Source organism: Castor canadensis, chromosome 1 (genome assembly GCF_047511655.1).
Source record: "Castor canadensis chromosome 1, mCasCan1.hap1v2, whole genome shotgun sequence".
In the NCBI taxonomy this organism is placed as follows: domain Eukaryota; kingdom Metazoa; phylum Chordata; class Mammalia; order Rodentia; family Castoridae; genus Castor; species Castor canadensis.
Window position 1 is genome coordinate 132,299,531 of NC_133386.1, and position 26,235 is coordinate 132,325,765.

The following is a 26,235-nucleotide window of genomic DNA, read 5'->3' on the forward strand; positions in this document are numbered from 1 at the left end:
AGATCTCACCCCACGCTCTTCTTGCTTTTAATGTTTCTGTTGAGAAGTCTGCTGTGATTTTGATGGGCTTACCTTTGTATGTTACTTGTTTTTTCTCTCTTACAGCCTTCAATATTCTTTCCCTAGTTTCTGAACTTGTTGTTTTAATGATGGTATGTCACGGGATAGTTCTATTTTGATCTGGTCTGTTTGGTGTCCTGGAGGCCTCTTGCATCTGTATGGGAATATCTTTCTCTAGATTTGGGAAATTTTCCGTTATTTTGTTGAATATATTACGCATTCCCTTGGCTTGCACCTCTTCTTCTTCTTTGATGCCCATGATTCTCAAGTTTGGTCTTTTGATGGAGTCAGTGAGTTCTTGCATTTTGTTTTCACAGGTCTTGAGTTGTTTAATTAATAGTTCTTCGGTTTTTCCTGTAATTACCATTTCATCTTCAAGTTGTGAGATTCCGTCTTCTGTTTGTTCTATTCTGCTGGATTGGCCTTCCGTTTTGTTTTGCAGTTCTGTTTTGTTCTTTTTTCTGAGGTTTTCCATATCCTGGCTGGTTTCCTCTTTAATGTTGTCTGTTTTTGTCTTGAGTTCATTTATCTGTTTATTTATCGTGTTCTCTGTTTCACTTTGGTGTTTATACAGTGCTTCTATGGTTTCCTTTATTTCTTCTTTTGCTGTTTCAAATTCTCTATTTTTGTTGTCTTAGAATTTCTTGAGTGTCTCCTGTACATTTTGGTTGACCCTATCCAGTATCAGCTCTATAAAATTCTCATTGAGTACCTGTAGTATGTCTTCTTTTAAATCATTCTTGTGGGCTTCATTGGGTCCTTTGGCATAGTTTATCTTCATTTTTGTTAGAGTCTGGATCTGAGTATCTGTTTTCTTCATTTCCCTCTGGTTCCTGTACTAATTTTTTGCCATGGGGAAACTGCTTTCCCTGTTTTTTCTGTCTTCCCGTCATTGTCCTTGGTGTTGTTACTGTCCCTGTACTGTGTGCAATTAAGTATTTTCTAGCTTGTAATAATAACAATGGTAATATTTAGAATGGAAGGGTGAGAGGAGATGGAAAGCAAGAAGTTAAAGAAAAGGGGAAAACAAACAGACAGGTAGAAAAACACAAAACAAGGAATCAAAGAAGAAAGTTACAAAGGTATAAACAGGGAACATTAGTGTACTAATTGACACTAAGCTGAACAGGCCTTAGAGAGACAGAGAGAGGATTGAAAATAAAAAATAAGAAGAATAAAGATAAGAATAAAAATAAAAAATAAGTAAATGAAAGTAATATATATATAAATAAAATAAAACAAAATGAAAAATAGAAAATAAAAAATAAAAACAATAAAAAAAAAAACCCTCCAAGTTTAATGCAATGAAGTTTCAGTCTTAATAATTTTGGTATCTGTCTCAGTCTCCAATCCTGGAGATGGTGCCTCAGATATTGTTCTGTAGGTGTCTCATCAAAGGGGATGCATAAAGTAGAACAAAACAAACAACCAAAAAATACGAACAAAAAAACCCCACAAAGTGTCTCAAGTTCAAATGCAATACAGTTTCAGTAAGTTTTTCAGCATGCAGGTGTAGTTCAGTTGTTTTCTCATCAAAGGTAGGGAGAGAGAGAAAAAAAAAAAGTCTGGAGACAGTTCTGTGAATGGTTATCTGCGGCTGTGGCTTGCCTGCCCACTGCTGTCAGCCTGCTGTTGCTGGAGACTTTATTTATGCAGATCTCAGGGGTGAGCTTAGCACTCACCTGGCCCTGCAGGCTTTGTTTACTCAGAGTTCTCCTGTGCCCGAGCCTCTGCTACAAGCTTTCCTCTTTCCAAGCACACTGGGGGAGGTGACACTGCATCCGCTTTCTCAGGCCTGTGTGTTTGTTTACAGTTCACATGGGAAGTGGGTTTTCCCCCCTCTCCTGTGGAGTTTTCCTCCCACCGCCACTTTTACAAGATTTCCCGCTCGTGATTACTGGGCGGTGCTGCTGCTGCTGCCAGCTGCCATGTTTGTTTACAGCTCACGTGGGAAGTGGGTCTTCCCTCCTCTCCTGTGGAGTTTTCCTCCCTCCGCCACTCTCACAAGCTTTCCCGCTCCTCTGGTCTCAATTCTTGAATAAAAAGACACAGACTTGCAGAATGGATTAAAAAACAAGTTCCAAGTATTTGTTGTATACAGAAACTTAGCTCATTGGCAAAAAAAACCCTACAATGTTAGAGTGAAAGGATTGAAAAAGATTCTCCAGGCAAATGAAGTCCAAAAGCATTCTCGTAGCATAGGCTATAATCTTATCTGACAAAGCAGACTTCAAAATTAGTCAGAAGAGATAAAGAAAGTCACTTCATATTGACAAAAAAACAACCCAGCAATAGAAGAGAACAATTGTAACACACACCAAATGTTGACATGCCCAATTTCATGAAGTAAACACTAGTGGGTATAATAACACAGATAGACTGCAACTCAATGATAGTGGATGACTTTAATACCCCACTCTTACCAACAGACAGGGCATCTAGGCAAAATATCAACAAGGAAACTTCAGAATTAAATGGCACTATAGGTTAAGTGGACTTTACAGCCCCTGAGTTCAAATCCCAGTACTGCCAAGAAAGAATAAACAACCCAATTAATAGATGGGCAAAATAACTGGACAGTTCTCAAAAGAAGAAGAAAAAATGGGCAGTACGTAGGTGAAGAAATGTTCAACATCATTACAATAAAGGAAATGCAAATTACTGAAATTATACCTCATCCCAATCAGAATGGCTATTATCAAGAAAACAAACAACATCAAATGTTGCAGGATGTGAGGGGAAAGGAACCATTATACACTGTGGATTGGGATATAAATTAGTACAGCCACTATGGAAACAGAATGAAGGATCCTCAAAAACTCAAAGTATGATCCTGCTATAACACTCTTGGGCACATATCTGAAGGAATAGAAGTCAGCATACAATAGAGACACCTGCACATCCATGTTTACAGCAGCAGTATTCACAATAACCAAACTATGGCATCAACCTAGGTGTCCATCAGCTGAGATAAAGAAAATGTAGTATAGGTACATAATGGAATATTATTTAGCCAGTATTATTTCAGAAGAATGAAATTATGTTGCTTGCAGGAAAATGGATAGAAATGGAAATCATGTTAAGTGAAATAAGCCAGACTGAGGAAGGCAAATATTATATGTTCTCTCTCATAGGCAGAATCTAGACCTTAAAAAAAATGACAAGGTGTAAAACAGGGGGACTATTGGAGGGTGGGAACCAGTGAGAAGGAGGAGGGCAAGAGGAAAGGGTGAAGGAGTGTGAATATGATCGAAGTATATCATATGCATGTATGAAAAAAGAATAATGAAAACCATTAAAATTGGTTAAAAAGGTGGGGGGATAAGAAAGAGTAGTAGAGGGGATGCATTTGATAAATATACGTATATTCAGATATGGAAATATCACAACAAAACCTTTTTGTAGAATTTATATAAACTAACAGAAAAGAGATATGGCAAAGATACTTGTAATAGGCAAAATAACACATAATATAAAAAATAAACTGTGGTACATACACAATTTCAGTGGTAAAAAAGATGAGCTAATAATCTATGAAAAGACAAAAAGAAGCCTTAAAAACACATTGCTAAGCAAAAGAAACTAGTCTGAAAAAGGTACATATATATATATTGTATGATTCCTACTACACAACATTCTGAAAAAGATGAAACTACAGAGAGAGTAAAAAGATCAGATTGTTGATTGCCGGGGATGGGGTAGGTGGGAATGAGGAGGTGGAGCACACGGGAGTTTCAGGGAAGTGAAACTATTCTCTATGGTACAGTAATGATGACTGCATGACACAATTCATTTGTCTAAATTTACAGAACTGTACAACATAAAGAGTCAACGCTACTGTAAACTATAAATTACAGTTAATAATGTAACAAATGTACCTCACCAATACAAGGTCTTAGTAATAGAAGAAATAGAGAGTTGGGGCAGGGTATAGAAACTACATCTTCTATAAACCTAAAACTGCCTTAAAAAAGGAAAGTTTGTTTTTTTAAAAGCCATATAACTGTACAACAAAGTGTCAGTTTGGGGGCAGGGGTGCAGCTTAGTGGAACAGTACGTGTGCTTAGCATGCAGAAGGCCCTGGATTTAATCCTCAGCACCAAAAAAGCTAAGTTTATTCAACATTGATTCAATTCAACAAAATCTCTGATATATCCTACCAGCCATATATAAGAAAGTTTGTTTAGTAAATCTGCTAACTTATATTTCCATAGAAAATTACCTATTTGAACATATCAAATCATAGTTTAAACATCATTTACACATCTTTTTATCCAAATAGTCTGAGTTTGTATCCAGATACAAATCTGAAATCCTACCCTCATGATGAACATATATATGTGTCTGCACATATGAACAAACACAGAATTACTGCACTGGAAATGTTTGCACCCTTCTCTTTATCAAACAGTGTCAATACTATACTTTTCATGACATAAAATCTTGACCAAGCAGTAATTTGGCTGTATCTGAAGAACTCTCTTATCCTTCCAAAGTTATAAAGAAGCTAATTAAAATTACTAGAAAAAAATCTACTGATTAAATAATTACAAAGACCTAGAATGAGCTGGTGGAAAACTTTAAAAGGAAAAAGTCAGTACCTGATTTGATTTATAGAGAATAAGGAAGCCTGGGAGCTCAGTGAGATGCATCGTGGTATGGCCTTGTTGAAGCAATGGGCAGGGAAAATGAGTTTTGGCACTTGTGTTGAGAGTACTTTACAGCAATCATTTCTCAACCAAAATACTTTCTTCTTCATCCTTGAAATACTGATTCTAAACAGATGGCACGATAATCCATTAAAGACATACAAGCCAAGAAAACAAGCAGAAACCTCATTTCCAACCATCATTATAGTAGGCTTGACAAGTCTATGAAATATGCCTTAACAAAAATGTTCCTAAACAATTTTTCTGAACAATGCGAACACTTATGAAGGACCTCCTACATGGTTCTACGTGAATCTAAAATGGTTTCTGCTTTCTCTTACTAGTCTACTAGAAACAAAAGCCATTGTGCCCTGCCAATCCGCTGTAAAACCAAAGAGCAAAAGTCAATGAGGTTCTAAACTAGGAAAGCAACCCAAGTATCCATTGATAGATGAATGGAAAAGGAAAATGTGATATTACACATACAATAGAACATTATTTAGCCTTAAAAAATGGAAAGAAATTCTGCAATATGCAATAACATGGGTAAGCTAGCACACTATGCTAAGCGAAGTGAGCCAGTCAGGGAGGACATAGTGAGTATGACTCTCCTTACATGAAGCACTTAGAGTAATCAAAATGAGAGAGAGAAAGAATGGTTGTGGCGGGTTCAGGAGGAGAGGGTAGCGGGGAGCTAGTGTTCAATGAGCACGGAGCTTTGCTTTCAAAGGTACACAGTGCTGTGGAGATGAACGGAAGATGATGGTGATGGCTGTACAACGTTATGAATGAACTTAGCGGCATTGAATTATATATTTAAAAGTGACTGCAATCGGGAGTTTTATGTTATGTGCATTTTACAATTTTAAAAACTGAGAGGTGGAGAGAAGTAAATAAGGTTGCTTATCATGAGAGAAAAAGGAACCAAGACCCATTGGGTTTTCTTTAGCAATGCAATTGTGTGGTCAGAAAGCCTAGGGTCTTCTTACATCATTGAGGGAAAAAACAGGTAAAGTCTTAGAAAGTAATCTTTTTTTTTTTTTTTTCACAAAAAGCTAGGTGTTCAATTTCTTTAACTTGAATTCTTCCACAAAACATACAAGTGGAATTCTACCTGTACTAGAGAAAAAAAATAAAGAAAAAGAAAAGCAATTCTTCAGCAAATACAGGGCCTTCCTGGCTAGGGGGGGGTTAAACTGCACTCTTCCAGGGTTCACTCAAATTGAGAATTTTCCTCGATTCAAGAACTATGGTTACAAGTTAATCCAAATACTAAGCTAATACAGGAAGGCGTGAGTACAGTGTGTTTGTGTTATGGTCCATGTGCGGAAACTGGCCCACTTACAGAAATATATCAAGTCATTCAAAGCCAGGATCGTTGGCCTTCATTTCTGATGAGTAAACAAACCCTGCTCATGTGGGATCTGGTTCTGTTTCCTTTTCAAAAACGCTTCAAAGACAACTTGCTCGAGATTTTAATGTTCTGCAAGTATCTTCTGATGGGACTCTGCGTTCTAGTCACCTATTTGCTTCAAGTAGAGCTAATGTCACATATTTATCTCCAGCATGTCACTTTTAATTGGATTTTAGTGTTTTTATACAACATTCTATCAGAAAATCACAGCCATTCATCTATTTGCAACATATACAGTCCTCTTTATGGATCTTTACCAAAAAATCATGGTTAATGCTAAACAACCATTTTAGGACGACAGATTAATTTATAAACAACATATTAATGGAAACAGATATTTTTTCGCAGATCACATTGGAGCTAAAAAGCCTTAGGCAAAAACTCTTACAACATGGTCCAGGGAATCATAAGGATTCCAGATACATTCATAATAATGTTGAATATCCCTGTTTTACTCTCATTTGCTCACAAGTGTATAGTGGAGTATACCAGAGTCTGTAGAATTTGTGATATCACAATAGATTAATTACAGAAGTAGATGTGAAAATACTGATGTCTTACTAAGCTAGAAAGTAGCTTAACAGAAGCAACATTCACAAAAATTTAAATAATGCAACTCAATTTTTTAGTAAAAGCACCCATTTTTCATAAAAATGTATTCTATTAATATGATAGATTTATTATTGGCAGTTTAAAATGAACGTAATATTTTTAATATTTCTGACTTAGCTTCTAATATAATAAATATCAAAAGTATACATAAAGTTTTGAGATTATCACGATTTTTAACAGTATAAAGGATCTTAAGTCCAAAGGTTTGAGAATTGGTGGTTTAGGACATATTTTATACCATCCTTCCCTTCCTCTCCCAAACTGGAAATAATTGATAATATGAACCATGGAAGTTGTCATAAAAGTTAACAAACTGCTTTTAAATGACAGTTATAGGTTGTTTTTCTCACGTCTACATCCAGTCTACAACTTAGAATGGGAAATTATTTCCTTAAGAAAATATTTCATCCAATCCATTAATTTCACAAACTCAGTAGTAACATTAGCTAGCCTAGAAACTGGGTTTAGCTACGGAGATAAAACAAGAAAACATAATAATAAAATATATAGGAGTTCTGCTCCTAGAAGACAATAAGCACCTAACAAATTCATCTTTCAATAAATAAGTTACAGACTCTGGATAAATACAAAAGGCTACTACTTGACAGTTCTTCAGAATGTTGGGTTTTGTTTGTTTTGAAACAAGTTCTCACTATGTAGCCCAGGCTGCCCTCAAACTCACAGTCCTCCTGCCTCAGCCTCCTAAATGCTGGGATTACATGTATAAGCCACCACTCCTGGCCCGCATTCTGCAGAATGCTCAGTGGCAAGCATATTTTGAAGTAAGCACATAACACATAAAGTAAAATTTCCCTATCCTGTGATTTGCCCTGAAAGTGGCTGCAAACTCCAACAGAAAGTCAGTTGTCTGCCCAGCTGGAGGAACCAGAGGAAAAGGCAATACAATCAAGGAGGCAGAATGAAGAAAGTGAGAATGGGCACCCCAAATTGAGTTTCAACTCAATAGACCTCTTGTTCTGAACTTTGAGAGGGGCTTACCACCCACGCATGCAGGATGTGAACAGAAAGCTGCCTAAGCCTAAGAGTAAAAGAATGAAAGGAGAATCTGAGCCAGTGCCCACTGGAGGCATGACAGTTAGAGCCTGACCACATCAATTACCTGCTGAAACAAAAGCACTCCTCAGAGCAAAGCAACACAGGCTAGAGGGTCTATCTATCAAGCTACATTCACCAGGTCAGAATACTATTCACTATTACTCAGTGTGTCAGGAGAATATGACTTGCTCTTCAGGGAGAAGCCAATTAGCCCAGGCCAACCCCAAGACAACTCAGATGTTGTAATTATCAGATTAAAAACTTTAAAGCCACTCACAAATATGCTTAAGTAATGAAGAGTAAAATATTCTCAAAATAAATTTAAAAAATGAGGTATTAGCAGAAAACTAGAAAACATTTAGCAGACCCAGGGGACTGCTGCTATAACACAAGATGAGAGTAGGAAAAAGGAAGAAAGCCCAACTAATTTTGCCCAGCTACTATAACCTTAGTATCAAAATCTAGTAAAATAATTTAAAGTTCTACTTCCCAATATCCCTAATAACTATAGATGCAAAAAGCCTTATTACCAGATCTAATCCAACATGATACAGAAAGATTATATATGATAGCCGGGCACTGGTGGGTCCCGCCTGTAATCCTAGCTACTCAGGAGGCAGAGATCAGGAGGATTGTGGTTTGAAGCCAGCCTGGACAAATAGTTTGTGAGACCCTATCTAAAAAAAAAAAACCCTTCACAAAAAAGGGCTGGTGGAGTAGCTCAAGGGGTAAGCCCTGAGTTCAAGACCCATTACCACAAACAAATAAAAATTATATATTATAATCAATTCAGGTTTATTCTAGAAAAGTAATACTAGCCCTCTTTTTTTTTTTGGTGACACTGGGGTTTCAACTCAGGGCCTCACGTTTGCTAGGTAGGCGCTCTAGCATTCTACCAGCCCTAGAAATATAATATTAATATATTTGAAACTAAAGCAGTGTAGCTTGCTTTATTAAATGAATAAAGAAAAAAAATATGATTGCTTCAATAGATGCAGAAAAATCATGAGAAAATTCAGCATTAATTCATGATAAAAACTCTCAGAGACTAGAATAAAAGGGAACTTCTTAAACCAATAAAGGGCATTGCTAATATCATATTTAAGAGGGAAAAAATGGATTATTTCTCCCTAAAACCAGAAAGAAGGCAAGGATTCCCTTATTTATTATTTATTTAATTAGGAGGTCCTGGAGCTTGAACTCAGGGCCTCATGCTTTTAACGCTTAAGTCACACTGTTGGCCTCTTTTTTTGGGGGGATAGGGTCTGACGTTTTTTGCCCAGCCTGGCCTAGACCAGACCTAGAAACTTATGGCTCACCCTGGGTAGCTGGGATTACAGGAGTGAACCACCATGCCCAGCTAGGATTCCCGTTTTTATCAGTTTCACTGTACTGATGTCCTGGTTATTGAAATAGGCAGAAGTAGGCATAAAATGTCCAAATTTGCAGCTATGGTTGCAGATGTGGTTGTTTACAAGAAATCCACAGGGTTCCTGATAGGGTTCTGAGCTAGAGAGAGGACATTAGATAAACACTAAGGAAATCTGAATGAAGCATGTACTGTTGTTAAGGGTAATTTATTAATACAGTGTCACTGACGGTAACAAATTTAACATACTAAGGTAAGATATTAACAAGAAACTGGGTATAGAGGACATGAGGCAAGTTCCTGCACTATTTTTGTGCTAAATCCATGTAAACAAAACTGTTATAAAATAAAAAGTACAATTATTTTGAAAAAAGACATTAGTGGCAAAACCTGAATAGATTCAATAGTTGATAGTAATGTATCAATGTTAATATCTGAATTTTGACTAGGTACTATGTGCCACCTGTGCACACACAGTAAGACATTAACATTAGGGAAAACTGGACCAAAGGGATAGGACAACTCTCATATAAAACATAATTTATGTTTTCCTAGACGAAAGTATCAGAACTGACACTTCTTAGAAGATACACAAGTAACCAACTGGACATGAAAAATGTTCATGATAGAAAGGCAACCTTACACGATGTAACCGTTTCAATGTCTAAAATTAAAAGCTCTCACCTCTCCAATGAAATGGACACATTCTTGAAAGACACAGCTACCATATTCAGGAAGTAGGTAACTTGAATAGCCTGTTGGGCCTAGTGCCACATGAATGTAATTCCATCTAATTGGGAGCTGCAGCTCAGCAAGATTGAAGTTGGAAGCATCTGGGGCAAGAAGTTAGCAAAACCTCATCTCAATTCACACCAGGTATGGTGCCAAGTGCCTGTAATCCCAGCTACCCAGGAGGCATAATTAGGAGAATTGTGGTTGAAGGCCAACTCCAGGCAAAAACGTGAGACCCTTCCTCAAAAATAACTAAAGCAAAAAAGGGCTGAGGGGTAGGTTGGGGGGTAGAGTGCCTGTCTAGCCAGTGTGATGGTGAGTCGAAACTCCAGTACCACCAAAAAAAAGAGAGAGAGAGAGAAAGAAAAAAAGGAAAACCTTGAATAATCCTGTAACTGTTAAAGAAAATGAATCTGTAGCTCAAAACCGTCCCACAAAGAAACTCCAGTCCAGATGGTCTCAATGGTGAATACCTATCAAACACTTATGAAACGATTCCAATTCTCTATGTTACTATATAAAAAAAGAAATGGAGGAAACACTTTCCAACAGCAAATTAGGTCAACATTACCCTGACAACAAAACCAGATGAACAGATTATAAGGAAACAAAACTACGGGTCAATATTCTTCTTCAATATATATACGCAAAAATATTCTTTTAATTTTTAACAAATTGAATCCAGTTCTATCTACCTATCTATCCATACATAAAGAATAATTTATCATGAACAAGAGGCTTTCCTCAGAAATGCAAAGTTGGCTTAACATTCCAATACTGACCTATGTATTTCACCACAATACTAGAAAAACAAAAGAGAAAAAGCATGTAATTATGCCAGCAAATTCAAGATGATGGCAACAGAAATTTCAAAAAAACATAGTTAAATGCCAAAGAAAATGCTGGGCATTGATGTAATGTGAGAAGATGCCAAATCTTTGCAAGTCCTTAAGTATAAACTGAATTTTTTATAGTAGGGTTAATTACTGAGAACTAATTAAGAAGTGGTCTTAGAAGGTAATCTGATTTATTTCAATGTCAAATATGCCTTCTCACTGAGAAGAGAGACCCCTCCAGTAAAAGTTTAGAGACAGAAAAATACATGAAATGTGTATCATGTTAGATGGAGAAAAATAATGCAGAAGTGGGGACAGAATGGACTAGGAGGTGTGATTTTCAGTGGGGTTATTAGGGAATTAGATGATTTCTAGGTTCACTTTCAGTTCAAAAATCCAATGACTTCCTTCTATGTTGACAAGGCAGCATAAAAACATATGTGAACCTGTGAACCTGACCTCTTTAAATTCATACATTCTATCACCTTACTCTGTGTGTCACCACTTAAATTTTAGAAAAACAGGATTAAACATACATTTTTTCATACTGAGACAAAGCATATGCTGTCACTTAATGAAGCAAGTAATTTCCCAGTCTTGCCTTGGGATAGGAAAATAAGAAAAATAAAATCTAGCAATATCTCCCCAGACAAAGGTTCTCAAAATGCACCATTTTGTGCACTACAGAAAGGATTAAAATTAGCTTTTTTTTTTATCCCCCTCCAATATATTTATGGCCTGGAATTTGTTCCTTTATTGGTCCTAAGTCACAGTAAAGGTAGTTTAACAGTAACTCTGGATGGAAGACTTTCCATCGACAAGGGAAACCATATGAATAAAAGAGTTACACTATTGCTATTGTAGCTATCAGTGTACACCTGGTAAGAGCCAGGTGCAGCATCAGCTGCTTTATAGATAAGGCTGTATTATATAAAACTGCCTTTAGAGTTCAAAGTCAGCAATTTTATACAATTTGAACTAATATATACTAATTCCAAATTCCATGAGAGAAGTCTGCAGATTAGATGCATTGCTATTTTTCTACCATTCTTATTTTATACTATTCTGTTGGGCAAATCTTCAACATACCCAGAAGCTTTAGTTGAGGATATAAGTCTTTTGCCAAACTGATAATGGCGCAAATGACAATTGCAAGATGCTCCCCAGCTGTAACAGTTAGTTCCTCCTAGCAAATACTTACCTGAAGTATCAATTGAATTTAATTTGAAGATGTGAATTTTAAGTGTCATAATCCATAGCACAAATGCTATTCAGAGCCTTATGACTACATTTTTTTAAAAAAAGCTTAATTATTAGTCATACTTTGTTTGCCAAGACAAAAATTTCCGCTTTAAAGCTGACAATTTTTTCCTCTACTAGGAACCTTGAGTATAAAGCCACCCAAAGTTATATTAATATCTTAAATCTGTTCATTTGCATTTGGATTTCTATACCTTTGGCAATAACTTACTAAAAGAGTGCTTCCCCAAAAGTCTATTATGCTATCATAATTTTTAAATTCATCTTTTAAAAGTAGATTAGTCCCTATAGTTTATTTTTTCATTTGGGCAGCTATTTTTCATTCACTATACATTCACATATTTATAAGTTCACATTTATAAGACATTAATAAAATAGCCTATTAGTCATCTTCTAAGTAATTGTATGTAACCTAAAGTTTCACCTAACAGAATAAGGCGGGCACTTTATTTATTACATTTTTAGCAGATGGGAAAGTTTATTTCTAATGTTTAAAATATGCCAGCCAACATCTCAGTGAGACATTATTAAGGAAAAATAATCATAACTACCTAAAGATTGCTGGAAAAAAAGAATTAATTGAAAAATGTAATTCCCTTTAGAATACAAGTTTAAAAAGGCAAATACATAAAAACCTACCAGTTCATTGCTTGTAGATGTGAGTCTTAGCTTTTCTTCAATTTCCTTTCCAATTTTCTGAACAGTTACCTGAGTCTGTTTAATTGCACACTGGGCTCTATGAAGCCTAGAAATACAAGTTGTAGAAAAATTGAAGTGAGTTCATTATAAACTCTAAAACAGAGCCACAGATATGAATGATAAACCTTCCAGGGTAAAGAGAGTTAATACTGAGCCCAAAGTGATTGTTTCTCAATTCATATTTACAATGAAACAACACAGACTACAATAAATCCTAAAACAATAATGTTATAAAACACCTGTCTGCCTGTCTCTGATACATTGACAGCTAGCATGAAGGACTCACAGGAGTTTGGGAGAGCCCTTAGAAAACAATCTGGCTAAATCCTATCATTGTACAGATATAGAAACTGAAATACAGAGAAATTAGTTGGATTGCTGAAGTCACCAATAGAGTACAACTCAAGTAACACCCAAAACTGACTATTATTTATGGGTATCTACAAAGAGAAAAGAGTCAGGCTGTACATGGCAGCTCACACCTGTAATCCCAGCTATTTGGAAAGTGGAGATCAGGAGGATCATGGTTTGACAACCTGGGGGAAAAGTTAGTGGGAACCCATCTAAGCCAATAAAAGCTAAGTGTGGTGATGCACACCTGTCATCTCAGCTACATGAGAAGCAATAAATGGGAGAATCATGATCCAGGCCAGCCTGGGCAAAAGCACAAGATCCTATCCCAAAAATAACTAAAGCAAACAGGGCTGAGGGCATGGCTCAAGTGGTAAGATGCCTGTTCAGCAAAAGTGAGGCCCTGAGTTCAACCCCCAGTATCAACAAAAAGGTGGGGCAGGGGACAAAGGAAGAAATCCAAGAATCCACAACATTCCAGTTAAGAAGCTTGACTCAAAGTTGACAGCACTCTGAAACACGTTAGAGAAAGATAAAGAAATGGGAAAATATATGTACATGGACTAGAAGGTTCAACATTGTTAAGATGTCAGGTTTTCTTAAATAGGTCAAGTCTTAAAACAGGCTTTGTTTTTTGTAGAAATCAAAATTTTGATGCTATAACTTGCATATAAAGTATAAGAACCTAGAAGTAACAAACCAATCTTTAAAAGGCTATATTCTATAAAGTTACATAATCAATATAATACTAGTATAGGGTCAAAAAACCAGATCGAAGGCCACGCACACCTGTAGCCTCAGCTACTTGGGAGGCTGAGGCAGGAGGGTCACTTGAACCCAGGACTTTGTGACCAGCATGGGTAAGACTCCATAGATAGACAGACAGACAGACAGAAAGAATAGATGAATAGGTAGATTGCTAGAATGAAGAATATTTAACAGACTTACACATACATGACAAACTGATCTTTAACAAAGGAATCAATGCAAATCAATGAAGAAACAAATTTAAGCAAAGGTATGGGAATATTGAATAAACAAAGAAAAAAGTTAATCTCATCATATACACCACAGCACGCAAAAAAATTAATTTAAAGAGGATCATAGTAAACACAAAAGCTAAAATCATAAAACCTCTAGCAGAAAATGTGAGAATCTCTTGCAACCTTGGGGTAGGCAAAGATTCATTAGACAGAACAAAAAAAATCATAAAATTAAAAATGGACACATTAAAAGTTTACCCAAGTTAGAAATAGCTCTTCATCGAAGGATACAATTTTCAAAAGGAAAAAACAGTTGAGAGACTGGGAGAAAACATTTGTAAAACATCTATCTGACAAAGGACTGTGTCTGGAGGATATAAAATCAGTAAGAAAAAGATAATCTAATTAAAAATGGTCGGGTATGGTATCTCACACCTGTAAATCCTAGCTATTCAGCAGAGAGACTGGAGGATTGCAGTTTGAGGACAGCCAGGACTGAATGACTGAGTAAATAAATAAATAAATCTCAAGACCCAATCTCAACCAGCAGCTGGGAGTGGTGGCATGTACCTGTCGTCCCAGCTACAGGGAAAGCATAAGTAGGAGGATCACAGTCCAGGCCAGCCCAGGAAAAAAAAGAAAAAAAAAACCCTTTGCAATACCCCATCTTGACCAATACTATATGCTTCCCTTTATATAAAAAAGTGATAAATCAAGAGTGACTAGTTGCCTCTGTGGGATGAGGACTGACTGATAGGGAACAAAGAGACTAGCTGAGGGGATGAAAATGACCTATATATTGACTAGGATGAGAACTATACCAAAACTCACAGAGTTTTGACCTATGTCTTTCACTGTATGTAAATTTTACCTTGATTTTTAAAAACCTGAACTGAAGGTCATAGATATGGGAGGTTCATTTATTAAGGATTTGATGGCATTAATACCTCTGACAACATTATTATTATGATACTACACACTAAAAACATTCATGACATATTCTACATTTTTAGAAACTGAGGATTTCTTGGGTCATCTGAAAGAGGCCAGGTCTCATAGCTACTTTGCTCATGAAATAATTAAACAACTCCTTAAGGAATCCAACAGAGGAGCTTATATTCCATACTCCTCTATCCTACTGCCCCTTGTTGTGAGTGTGTATGTGTGCTTCATCTACATCGACAGTAGTACTCTCCTACAAAGGATCTCTAAAGAAATCTTCCAAGGGAGGGTCCTGTGTAATGTGAGGGGGTCCCTGCCTATATCTCCAGCCTCCTTTCTTGATACTCCTTACCTTACACCCTCAACTCCTATAGTGTCAAACTACTGGCAATTCTCCAAACATATCATGCCATTTCTTGCTTCTGTACCTTTATACAAGCTGTGCACCTATCTACAAGTTCCCTCTATCTCTTAGCAAGTAAGAAAATTCCTAATCCATTAAGAGGCAACTCAAGCATACCCTCTTCTTTACAGGCCTTTCCTGACCATGCCAGACAGCTTCCTCCTCTGGAGATACACATGACATCTTGTATATGACAACACAACAAATACTACTGTAGAACCTCATTTCCTCAGTAGGTGTTTCTGAAGGGAAATACTCATCTTTTTATACATATCCTAAATGCTAAGCACAGAATGCTGCACAAAGGAGGCACTCAACTATATTTGCTGGCTTAACACCTATGTTTAAATTCAAAAGCATGGTCCTAAGATTTGACATTTTGATTACAGTGGGAGAGTAACTAAAAGGTCAGTGTGATAGTTTCCTACATTTATAACTTCTAACATTATATCAAAACACAAATCACATAAAATAACGACCACTCACTCATTCAGTCAGGGAAATAGTCAATTTTTACTAAAAATGATGGGTATTATCAATCCAGAAGAGAAATCAACAAAACAGTCTGTTGCTTTAAAAGGGAGACAGGGCTGCATAAAACCTCACTGGTACTATGCAAACAACCTTGTCAAATGGTAAAGACTTTAAAAATAAAAATGATTCATGACCATAATTAATGTATGACTTCAGCTATTTGGCTCTCACTGCCCCAGACGCTTTCTGATCTTACCTTAGGGGCTTAAAACACACAGACAGAGTCACATTTCCTCCAATCTTCAGTGTTATCCAAATAGACGTTCAGAGCCCCTGCTACATCAGACAGAGCTAATAATGTCCCCCTTTCAAGCCTAACAGGAGAATAAGAGTTTGAAGTGTTTAGGCTTTTCAAAATAATGTGGGACATCCTGAGTCTTCTGGGAGTGAGGAGTGAAGAGCTGACAGGAAAAGCAACAACTGCTTTACCTCCAAACTGGCTGGCTAGTGCCAGAGGAAAGTTTCTTGATTTCACAAATTATGAAAAGGGCTTCAAATACAAGAAATATACACCATCTAGTTATCTGGGTGACTGGTCAATACCATCAGTAACACTAGTGCTGGGAGGAGAGATCAAGGAGCCACCTCAAATGCATTTGGTGACTACAAATAGATGCACTCCCATTGCCTGAGATGATCTGAAACAGCAATAAACTGAAAACTGGGCTTAAAATGTTCTTTGAGGTGGGGTAAGATAGCATTGTGAATGTACATATCCATTGAATAAAAGGAATTATGTCAAATAAATATTTATAAAGATCGAGAACATACAATCAGATATTAACTATAATACCAATAAGGGAGAAGTTAAAGGACGATTTTTTGTCACTTAATATTGATCATGTAGCATCTGACATGCTACATGCACACTTAAGATGTATAATGACAAATCAGAATACGTCTCCAAAGGCAATAAAGTATACTTCCCTGTGGCTTGCAGGGAGAGACAAAAAGGAAAAAGTAAATGCCCGAAAACCAGAAGTCTATGGAGACAAATAGATACCTTGTCATTAAGAGCCTTGCACAGCATATGAAGGAGTTCCAAAGGCACAGGAAAGCATTAAAGAGTTTTAAACTGGAGGAATGGGGGAACAGCTCAAGTGGTACAGGCTTGCCTAGCATTCACAAGGCCCCGGATTTAATCCCCAGTACTGTGCCCAAAAAAAAAAAAAAAAGAGGTTTTAAACTGGAAAAGATTTAATTATATTTGCACTTTAGAAAACTAAAAGAGGGACTATTAGGGCTGAGGAAAGGGGAAAGAAAGGGAAGGATGAGATAGGATAGATGGGAGGTAGACACAACTAATGCATGGTACATGTATTGCAAAATGTGACGGTGAAACCCACTGATCTATACAATTGATACACATTAAAAATCATAATAAAAAAGAAAACAGAGATACTCTTTTCACTTGTAATAAGGTGAATGGGACACAGGGGAAAACTACAAACAAGAAGCCTAATGTGAGATTATTGCAACAGTGCAAGCAACAAAAGGCATTAACCTAAATTAAAATAGGAACAGGAAAGATGGCGCATATGTGAAAAATGACAGAGAGGAGCGATGAAGATTGGTGATAGAAAACAAATTACCAACTGCTATGGCTTGGATATGGTTAACGATATTCCCTCTCCCCGCCGTGACTGAAGGCATGGTCCTCAGGGTGGTGGCACTGGGAGGTGGTAGAATCTTTAAGAGATGAGGCCTAGTTAGGAAGTCATTAGGGGTATAATCTCAGATGACAGTTCTCATGGGACCCCTTGAGTGCTCCAGGGAGGGCTATTACAAAAGCAGTAAGCGTCTTGTCCAAGCTGATTTTGCTCCTGATTTCAGATGTGATTCTTCCTCCCCCACACACACTCTGCCATCCACCGTCCTCTATGGGCCTCTGTCAGCCTCTGCACTATGATGTCTGGACCCTGAGCTTACAGAACTATAAAGCGCTTTACTTTGCAAGCAGCTGTGTGAGGTATTGCGTTAGTGATCAAACATGACTAATAGAGCAACATCAAGATGAAAGAGAAGACATCATTACAGCCCCTGTAGATATTTAAAGGGAACAAGTGAAACAACTTTATGCCAATGGAGTTAACTTAGCTGAAACAATCAAACTGCTTTAAAACCACTAGTTTCCAACACAAAAGAAACAGAAAGCTGGGCGCCAGTGGCTCACTAGGATTATAGTAATCTGTAATTACATACTGTAATCCTAGCTACCTGGGAGGCAGAGAACAGGAGGATCATGGTTTGAAGTCAGCCTGGGCAAACAGTTTGTGAGACCCTATCTAGAAAACACCCAAAACAAAAAAGGGCAAGTGGAGTGGCTCAAGTGGTAGAATGCCTATTTAGTAAGCATGATCCCCGAGTTCAAACCCCAGTACCACCAAAAAGAAAAGAAATAGAAAATATGGAACTTAAAATCTTTGTGGGCTGGGGATGTAGCTCAGTGGTAGAGCATTTTTCAGGCCCTGGGTTTGAGCCCCAGTAGGGCTTAGCGTGCACACACACACATACAAGTTCACAAAAACTTTCTTGCTTAGAATACTCTAGGCTTAAGATGACTTTGCTGGTAAAATACCAGTCATGTTAAAAATCTTTCAGAGAATAAGGAATATTTCAATTTACTTTATGAAGCAAGCTTAACACTGAAACCAAAACATGACAAGAACATTATAAGAAAAGAAAATTATAGACCAATATCACACATGAACAAAATGCAAAAATCGTTAAGAAAGTGTCAGCAAATCAACTCTAGCAATGTGTAAAGGTTAACACATCTTGATCAAGGGGGATCATTCATCTAAGCAATGCAAGAGTGGTATAACATTTGAAAATCAGTCAGTGGAAGAATGACGGAGAAAAAAATCATGATTATCTTAAAAGATGCAAAAAAGCTGATAAAATTCCATGTCTATTAATAACTAAAAACAAAATTAACCCTCAACAAGCTAGAGGACAAAGGAAGCTTCCACAAACAGTAAAAGGTTTATACAGAAAACTTACTGCTCCTATTATACTGAAGATCAGGAATGAGGCAAAGATGTCTACTTTCTTCACTCTACTCAATAGCGTTCTTGAGGTTCAAACCATTGCAACAAGGCAATTTAAAAACCCATAAATACAGGAAATTAAGAGGCAAAAATGCCAACTCACAGGATGTTATGTGTGTACATAGAAAAATTCAAAAAAGTCTACAATCCAACTACGAGAATTCATAAATAAACTTAGCAAATCGTAAGATTCCTAAATAAATACAAAATTAATTGGTGTTTCTATCAACAAATAACACAAACAAATCTAATGAAAGATGTTAAGTATCTGTATTTTGAAAATATAAAACATTGCTGAGAGATACTGAAAAATAACTAAATAAATGGAGCCATATACCATTTCATGGAGTCAGTATACTAACTGCTAATAGATTAAGTTCCCCTAAAATTACATATAGAGTCAAAGCAATTCCAATTAAAACTCTAACAGGCCTTTCTGTGGAAACACAAAAGGTGATTCTAAAATTGATATGGAAATACAAAAAAACCTAGAATAGCCATGAAAACATTGAAAAATAAAATTAGAGGTCCTATACTACCAGATTTTATGAATTACCATAAAGACAAAATAAGTAAGGCAATAGCAGCTATATGAGACTGGACAAATAAATCAATGAGATATAATTCAGATTATAGAAACAGACCCATTCCTACACAGTCTATTTTTATTAGGAAAGGAAAAGTCTGATCAATAAATGGCACTGAAACTTAATACCCATATAGGAAAAAAATGAACCTTAACCTCTACCTCATCTCAAACTCACAAATTAACAAGATGGATCAGAGACCTAAGTGTAAGAGCTGAAACTATAAAGCTTTCAGAGCAACATACAGGAAAACACGTTCATGACCTTGGGTTAGGCAACGATTTCTTACACAGGATTCATGAAAAGGAGTTATTGAGGAAATGAAAAAAATCAAGGTATTGACTGGAAAAAAACTTTGTTTATATAAACATACATACACACACAAAGACACAAATGCACACATGTATACATCTGACAAAGGACATGTATCCAGGATATACAAAGAACTACAAAGCAATAAAATGCTATTAGTATGATGAATAAGAATGGGTAAAATACTTAGACAAACTCTTCAAGAAGATGACATAAGAATGGATGATAAGTACATAAAATGATGCGTGCCTATAATCCCAAATATCCAGGAGGCGGAGATAGGATTCAAGACCACTATGGGCAAAAAGTCAGTGATAGCTTATCTCAAAAAAAACAAGCTGGGCATGGCATGTGCACCCATAATTCCAGCTACATAGGAAGTGGAGGTAAAAGGAACATTGTCCAAGGCTACCCCAGGCAAAAGCATGAGACCCTAGCAAAAAAAAAAACAAAAAAAAAAAACAACTAAAGTGTAAAGGGCTGGAGACATGGCTCAAATGGTAGAGCACCTGCCTAGTAAGGCACAAGATCCTCAATTCAAACTCCAGTACCACCAAAAAAAAAAAAAAAAAACGCCAAGAAACAAAAAAACCTACACCATGGTTAGAATTTATAAAAATGACAATACTATGCATTGGCAAGAGGTAGAACAACTGGAACTTTCACATATTGCTATAAAATTCTACAATTGCCTTGGAAAACTGTGTGGCAATATCTAACAAGCTAAATATACACTTCTTGTGTGAGCTGGTAGCACCATTCTTAAGTATAGGAGAAATGAAAGCATATGAACAAAAGACTTGGGTAAGGTGTTTCTATTAATCAAATTTTCATTACTACAATGAAATACCTGAGGCAGTTAACTGGCGAGGAGAAGAGGTTTATGTAGCTCACAGCTCTGTAGGTTCAAAGTTCAAGATCAGGAGGGTCCCATCCATCCCACCGTTGTTGATAGCAGCAGGTGATGTGTGTGGGAGCAAACAGTCATGGGGGAGGGAGAACAAGCTTGCTGTTTCTTTATAACCACCGCCTCAGAAGAACTACCAAGTGGTCAAGAACCATCTTATTCCTTTCAAGTGTGACACATTCAATGACCTAAGGGCCTCCCACTAGCCTCACTTCTAAACGATCCATCAATACCACTACCCTGTGGTATTGAGCTCCAAGGTATGGACCCCTGGGAGACACTTAAACTATATCCAAACCATAAAAGTGATCCTATTAGCTTTCTTCTTTAGCCAAAAAGAGGAAACAACCCAAATGTTCATCAGCAGGATAATGGATAAGCAAATTGTGGTACATTGAAGGGTTAAAAAATAATAAACCCCTGGTCTACACAACAACACGGGTCAACTTCAAAAGCTGTCTACTGAACAAAAGAGGCTAGAAACTTCCATTTATAAGAAGTCCAAGAACAGGAAAAGCTAGTGAAGGATGAGGCAGTGAGAAATGTTTGACTCAGGAAGGATGGGAGTGAGGGTGTCAGACTGCCTGGCAAAGGGAGATGTAGGAACTTTCTGGATAATGAAAGAATCCAGTACTTTGATCTGAATGATGACAACACAGGTTATATTTGTCAAAATTCACCAAACTACACACGTAAGTTCTCTATTTTATTGTATATAATTGTACTGCAAAAGAAAAAGAAAAAAAATGTGGTTTGGGAACTGGAAAATGGTAGTACCATTTATTGAGTAGGGAAGCTAGAGGAGCAGTTTCAGAAGTCCTATTTTGAGTTTGAGGCACCTATGCAGCATCAAGAGCAGTGCTGAATATGAGCTGAATACAAAGATTTGAAGTTTAAGAGAAAGATCTTAGCCAGAGATAAAAATGTGGCAATCGTTAACACACAGATGCTAACAAGGTTATGAAACATTTCAACATTTCATAACATTATTAGCACAATGAGAGTGAATGAGCTCACCCTACATAGAGCCTAGAACACAATCCAGAGGAGCAGCAATATTTAAGGGATTAGAAAAAAAGAAATTAAAAAAAAATCTAAACCAGAACATCCTGAGACCCCGTGGAACAGCTGGGTGAGCTGGTGCTGCCACAGTTTAAGAAACAGAACATCTCAGGGAAGCAATGACCACTGTCTCAAAATCAAGTAAGCTGAGGTCTGGACAGAGTCAATGCATTTAGCAACAAGGACCTGATTGACAGTCTGTTCCTCTCTAAATCCACTGCCACCATCATCTTCACCCAGCCAACAGTCTAACGTGTTTCTCAGTTCCAACTCTTGCTCATCTCAACTCCATTCCCTACTCAAGACCAAAATGCCTCCTCTGTCCCATTCATTTGCTTAGTTACCCATTGTAGCATATCTGCCCAAACAGCCAGAAATGTTTGATATTACTTCTATCACTATGTCCGTTGCTTATCAATACTGCATGGTAATAAAAGGGAAATAGGACATGAGGACTAAAGACATGGCCCCAACCAGTAACACAGTCCAGCAGCAGGTTTCTCTTCTCACAAGCTAAATGCTTTCATTTACATTGCAATTATAGAGGCTTTGACACATGTCTAGAATTAAATTCCCTTGGAGACAACTAGAAATGTCATAATCTATACAGTTTAAAAAACCACTGCTATCTAATCCAGCTGTACCTAACCACTTTATCACCTCTGAAAACCACTACATGTTTAGACACTTTAGGCCCTCTCTAGCTAGGATCTAACTGCTTACATACACAGCACCTTTCACTATGTGATGCATCTGAGGGTAGTTAACCTTTATTATGTACTTCTGTCATGTTGGTAACACCTTCCCTTGATGCTAAAAGATTTTTCTGGTAACTAAAGAGGCTGTGATCTGTAAATTTTTACACTCTAAAAACAAAAAATGTATTTAGAATTCTTCTATTCAAATAAATCTAGACTCCATAATAGTCAGGAACCACCCGAGTGTGTTAAACATCACATCATACTAGTGCCTGCTTTTTCCCTTGCTCTCCCCTCCCCATATGCAGTCTGTTGATGCTTCTTTCTCGATGTTCTTATCTTTTATTATCCCTACTATAAACACCCCCATTCAGCATTAATAAAAGCTTTTCCTCTTCCTGATCTCTGCCTCTTCAATCCATTTGGAATATTGCCACAAAAATGTTCTTCTTAAAACACAGATTGCCCAGCATCTACAGAAAATCACAACATTGAAATGGGGCTCAGGAGCTCTTTCAAGTCTTAGTGTATCAGTAAGTAGGAGAACAACAGGCAAGTACAACTCTGTACAAAACCAGGGCCTGGACTATAATGAAATAACCACAGAGCCTAGAATTCTATGATTAGATGTTATTCTTTGCTCAAAAAATAATCCATGACCGTCTATTAAAGACACATTAAAAGTCAGGAGTAGTGACACATGCCTGTAATCCCAGCACGCAGGCAATTGAAGCAGGAAAATCACAAGTTTGAGGCCAGCCTGGGTACGTAGTGAGACTCTGTCAATAGGTAAGTAAGTAAATAAGTAACTAAGTAACTAAATAAGTAAATAAACAAATAATTTTTAAAATTAGAACTCATTTGTTGTAGTATGGCAATTCAAAGTTCAACAAAATCTACCTCAGGTATAATAATATTAATAGTTATTAAAACCCTGAACTCTAGCAGTATCTGCATACACAGAATACATTTATTTAATAAATCATTATTGAATAAACATTTATTTAGTGCTTTGCAGTAGGCACTGGGCTACAAACTTGAACTACATATTTCACTTAATCCTCACAACAATCCATAGACTTTGTACATCATCATTTCCATTCTACATGTGAGAAAACTGAAGCTAATAAACAGCAGAATCAGAATTCAAACCCAGGGTTTTCTAACTCCAATGCCATGCTACACTTTCCATCCATAAACCATCATTCCCAAGTGAATGCTGCCTTCGTCTCCCTCAACAAACCTCAGCATCAGTAACATATTACATGTTAAACACATGTTGGGTTTCCAACATGTTTTGGTTTTTTTTTGAGACACATGCTTTGGGTTGAGCTTTCCATATATATGGGATCCATATATATGGGTTCCAATTTGGTGCTCTTCCCACCATACTAGGACACTTTGTGCCTTTTCCTTCTGTTATTCTACTCATGATATACCTCATATCTCAGCAAAGTGCTTTCTATCCTACTGTATTTGTAGTAGGCAGAATTCTAAGATGCCTCCTGCGATTCCTACCCCCTGGAGTACATGCACTGCATAATTGCCTCCCTTTGAGTATTAGCAGGACTGGTGGATACAAAAGAACACTGTATTGCACCTGCACTGTATTACTTTACAAGGTGAAGGGATTTGCAGGATATAATTAAGGTTCCAAATCACCTTCAAGAGCAGGAAGATTTCCCCTTCTCTCTTCCTCTTCTCCATCTCCTTCTCTTCATTTATGCATCAAAGAAAAGCTGTGTGGGGACACCATGAGAAGGTATCCATTTGCAAGCCAGGAAGAGAGCCCTCACCAAACCCTGAACCAGGCTGGCACCTTGATCCCACACTTTCTTCCTTCAGCTCTATGAGAAAATGTTTTTTTCTTGTTGAAGCCACCCAATCTATGGTATTTTGTTATGGCAACCACACATATATACTGGGTAGGTCTGATCTCATTAGGTAAGCTTGAAAGGGACTAGCCCTTTGTGAAAGAAGAGAGTTGAAGCGTGAGAGGGTGTATGAAGTGGCCCACATTCCAAAGAACTATCCCAAAGGCACCTTCTCTGGAACTGACAGCAGCCCCCACAACCAGCAAGAGAGCCTTGTCAAACAGTTGGCTTTCGGATTCAATAAGTGTAAGACTTATCCCATTCCAATTAAATTTCATCTTAAAACTTAACTCTCTTATGCAGACCATCTCTAAAAGCTTCACACTACCATTTCATTAACTTACGAAGTTCTCTTTGTTTAAATGTTTAGTTGAAATACCCTCAAAAAAGCAGCACATCTCTCTTGCTCACCATTATATCCCAGCATACTGCAGTTTCCAACATGTAGTACTCAATAAACATTTGGCAAGTGAGTAACTGAATGAATGGACATGTTGAACAAGACTAGATAAAAAACAGAGCCCTGTGCCATGCTGTTAAAATTTCCCTCTAGGCTGATAGCAAGTCAGAAAGCAATTATCAATTTATCCATCTTTCTGTCATTTAGCTCATACTTCTTCACCTTGTTCCCAAAGCTAGCGGAACATACCTTGTTAAACACCTTACAAGAGTTATCTGCATGTGCAAATCTAATTACCCTTTCAAAATGGATCCATTAGTCTGAGATAACTTGCTCTTGGAAGGTTCATTAAAGGAGACAAGCTCTAACTGTAATTTGAAAGAAAGGCTCTGGCAGCTGTATGTAAGGGAATAGCCATCTAGGGTATTGGGAGCTGCTTCTGAAAGTCATTAAAGGAGCAGAGTGCATGGCATGCTGAGAACAGAAAGTAGGTGTATATACTGAAACAAAGAGTGCATGAGAACAATGTGATGAGAGGTAGTCCAGGAAGGCTGACCACAGCTACACTGCTGTGGGCTTTAAATGTCTATGGAATTGTTTGCATCTCTATACCACCTACAGCAGTCTCAGACTCATGGGAATCACTCAAATACTTGTTGATATTTCATTAAATATGATAATTTCCTGAAAGACCAGGAGTCTACCCTAAAGCCTTCTTCAACATTCCTCTGTCTAGACCGTGCATAGTTGAGAACAGATAGTCTCGTGGTAATGGCTTCGAATAAAACAATACTATTGCTACTTATAAATTTAACATACTCTCATGGAGAAGTACATGGTAGCATCGTGGGTGGGAAAGTTCTATTGAGGAGATGGTAGGTGGTGTGAAAACATGTGATAACGAGAGTGTCAGGTCTAACCAAGACGTACTCTCAAAACTAGCACACAATACCAATGAAGCAACAGTTATAGAACAATAATCAAGTCTTCGCATTTCCAATTTACAACTCAAATAACTCATTTTAGGCAAGAACCACATTTGGCATAAGAACAGGCTAAATCATTCCCAGATTTTTCATAATACCATCCATGTGCATTTCAGCAAGTTTAATTTAAAATGTATTCATCGCACAATAAACACACTTTAGGAAGTACACAGAAAAGTACTTCAGAATTAGAAACAAGAGAGGGGGCAAACTTCAGATATAGATAGATTTTTAAAAATTGAAAAGGTATACTATATTCAAGTTTATGTCAAGAATTTTTTTAAAACAGTTAAAGCAAATGATTTTCTAGCGAAATACAAATTACCAAATTACCTCAACAAGAGGTTGAAACTTGAACAGATCAACAATCACAAAGAAACTAAAAGGATAATCAAAACAGAAAAGAGGGGTACTGTAGTCCTTGATAGTTTTATAGATGCTATGGTTTAAATGTTTGTC

The 26,235-nt window shown here is 37.1% G+C and overlaps 1 protein-coding gene across 3 annotated transcripts in view; it reads right to left on the reverse strand.

Annotated features, from left to right (window-relative positions):
- Positions 1-26,235, reverse strand: part of Uvrag (UV radiation resistance associated) — a 322,555-nt gene that overhangs the window by 169,900 nt on the left and 126,420 nt on the right. For all 3 annotated transcript variants that reach the window (XM_074082663.1, XM_074082669.1, XM_074082674.1), the window contains one exon: positions 12,628-12,733. In XM_074082663.1, coding sequence (XP_073938764.1) covers positions 12,628-12,733 — 106 coding nt within the window. The remainder of the gene's footprint in view (positions 1-12,627; positions 12,734-26,235) is intronic.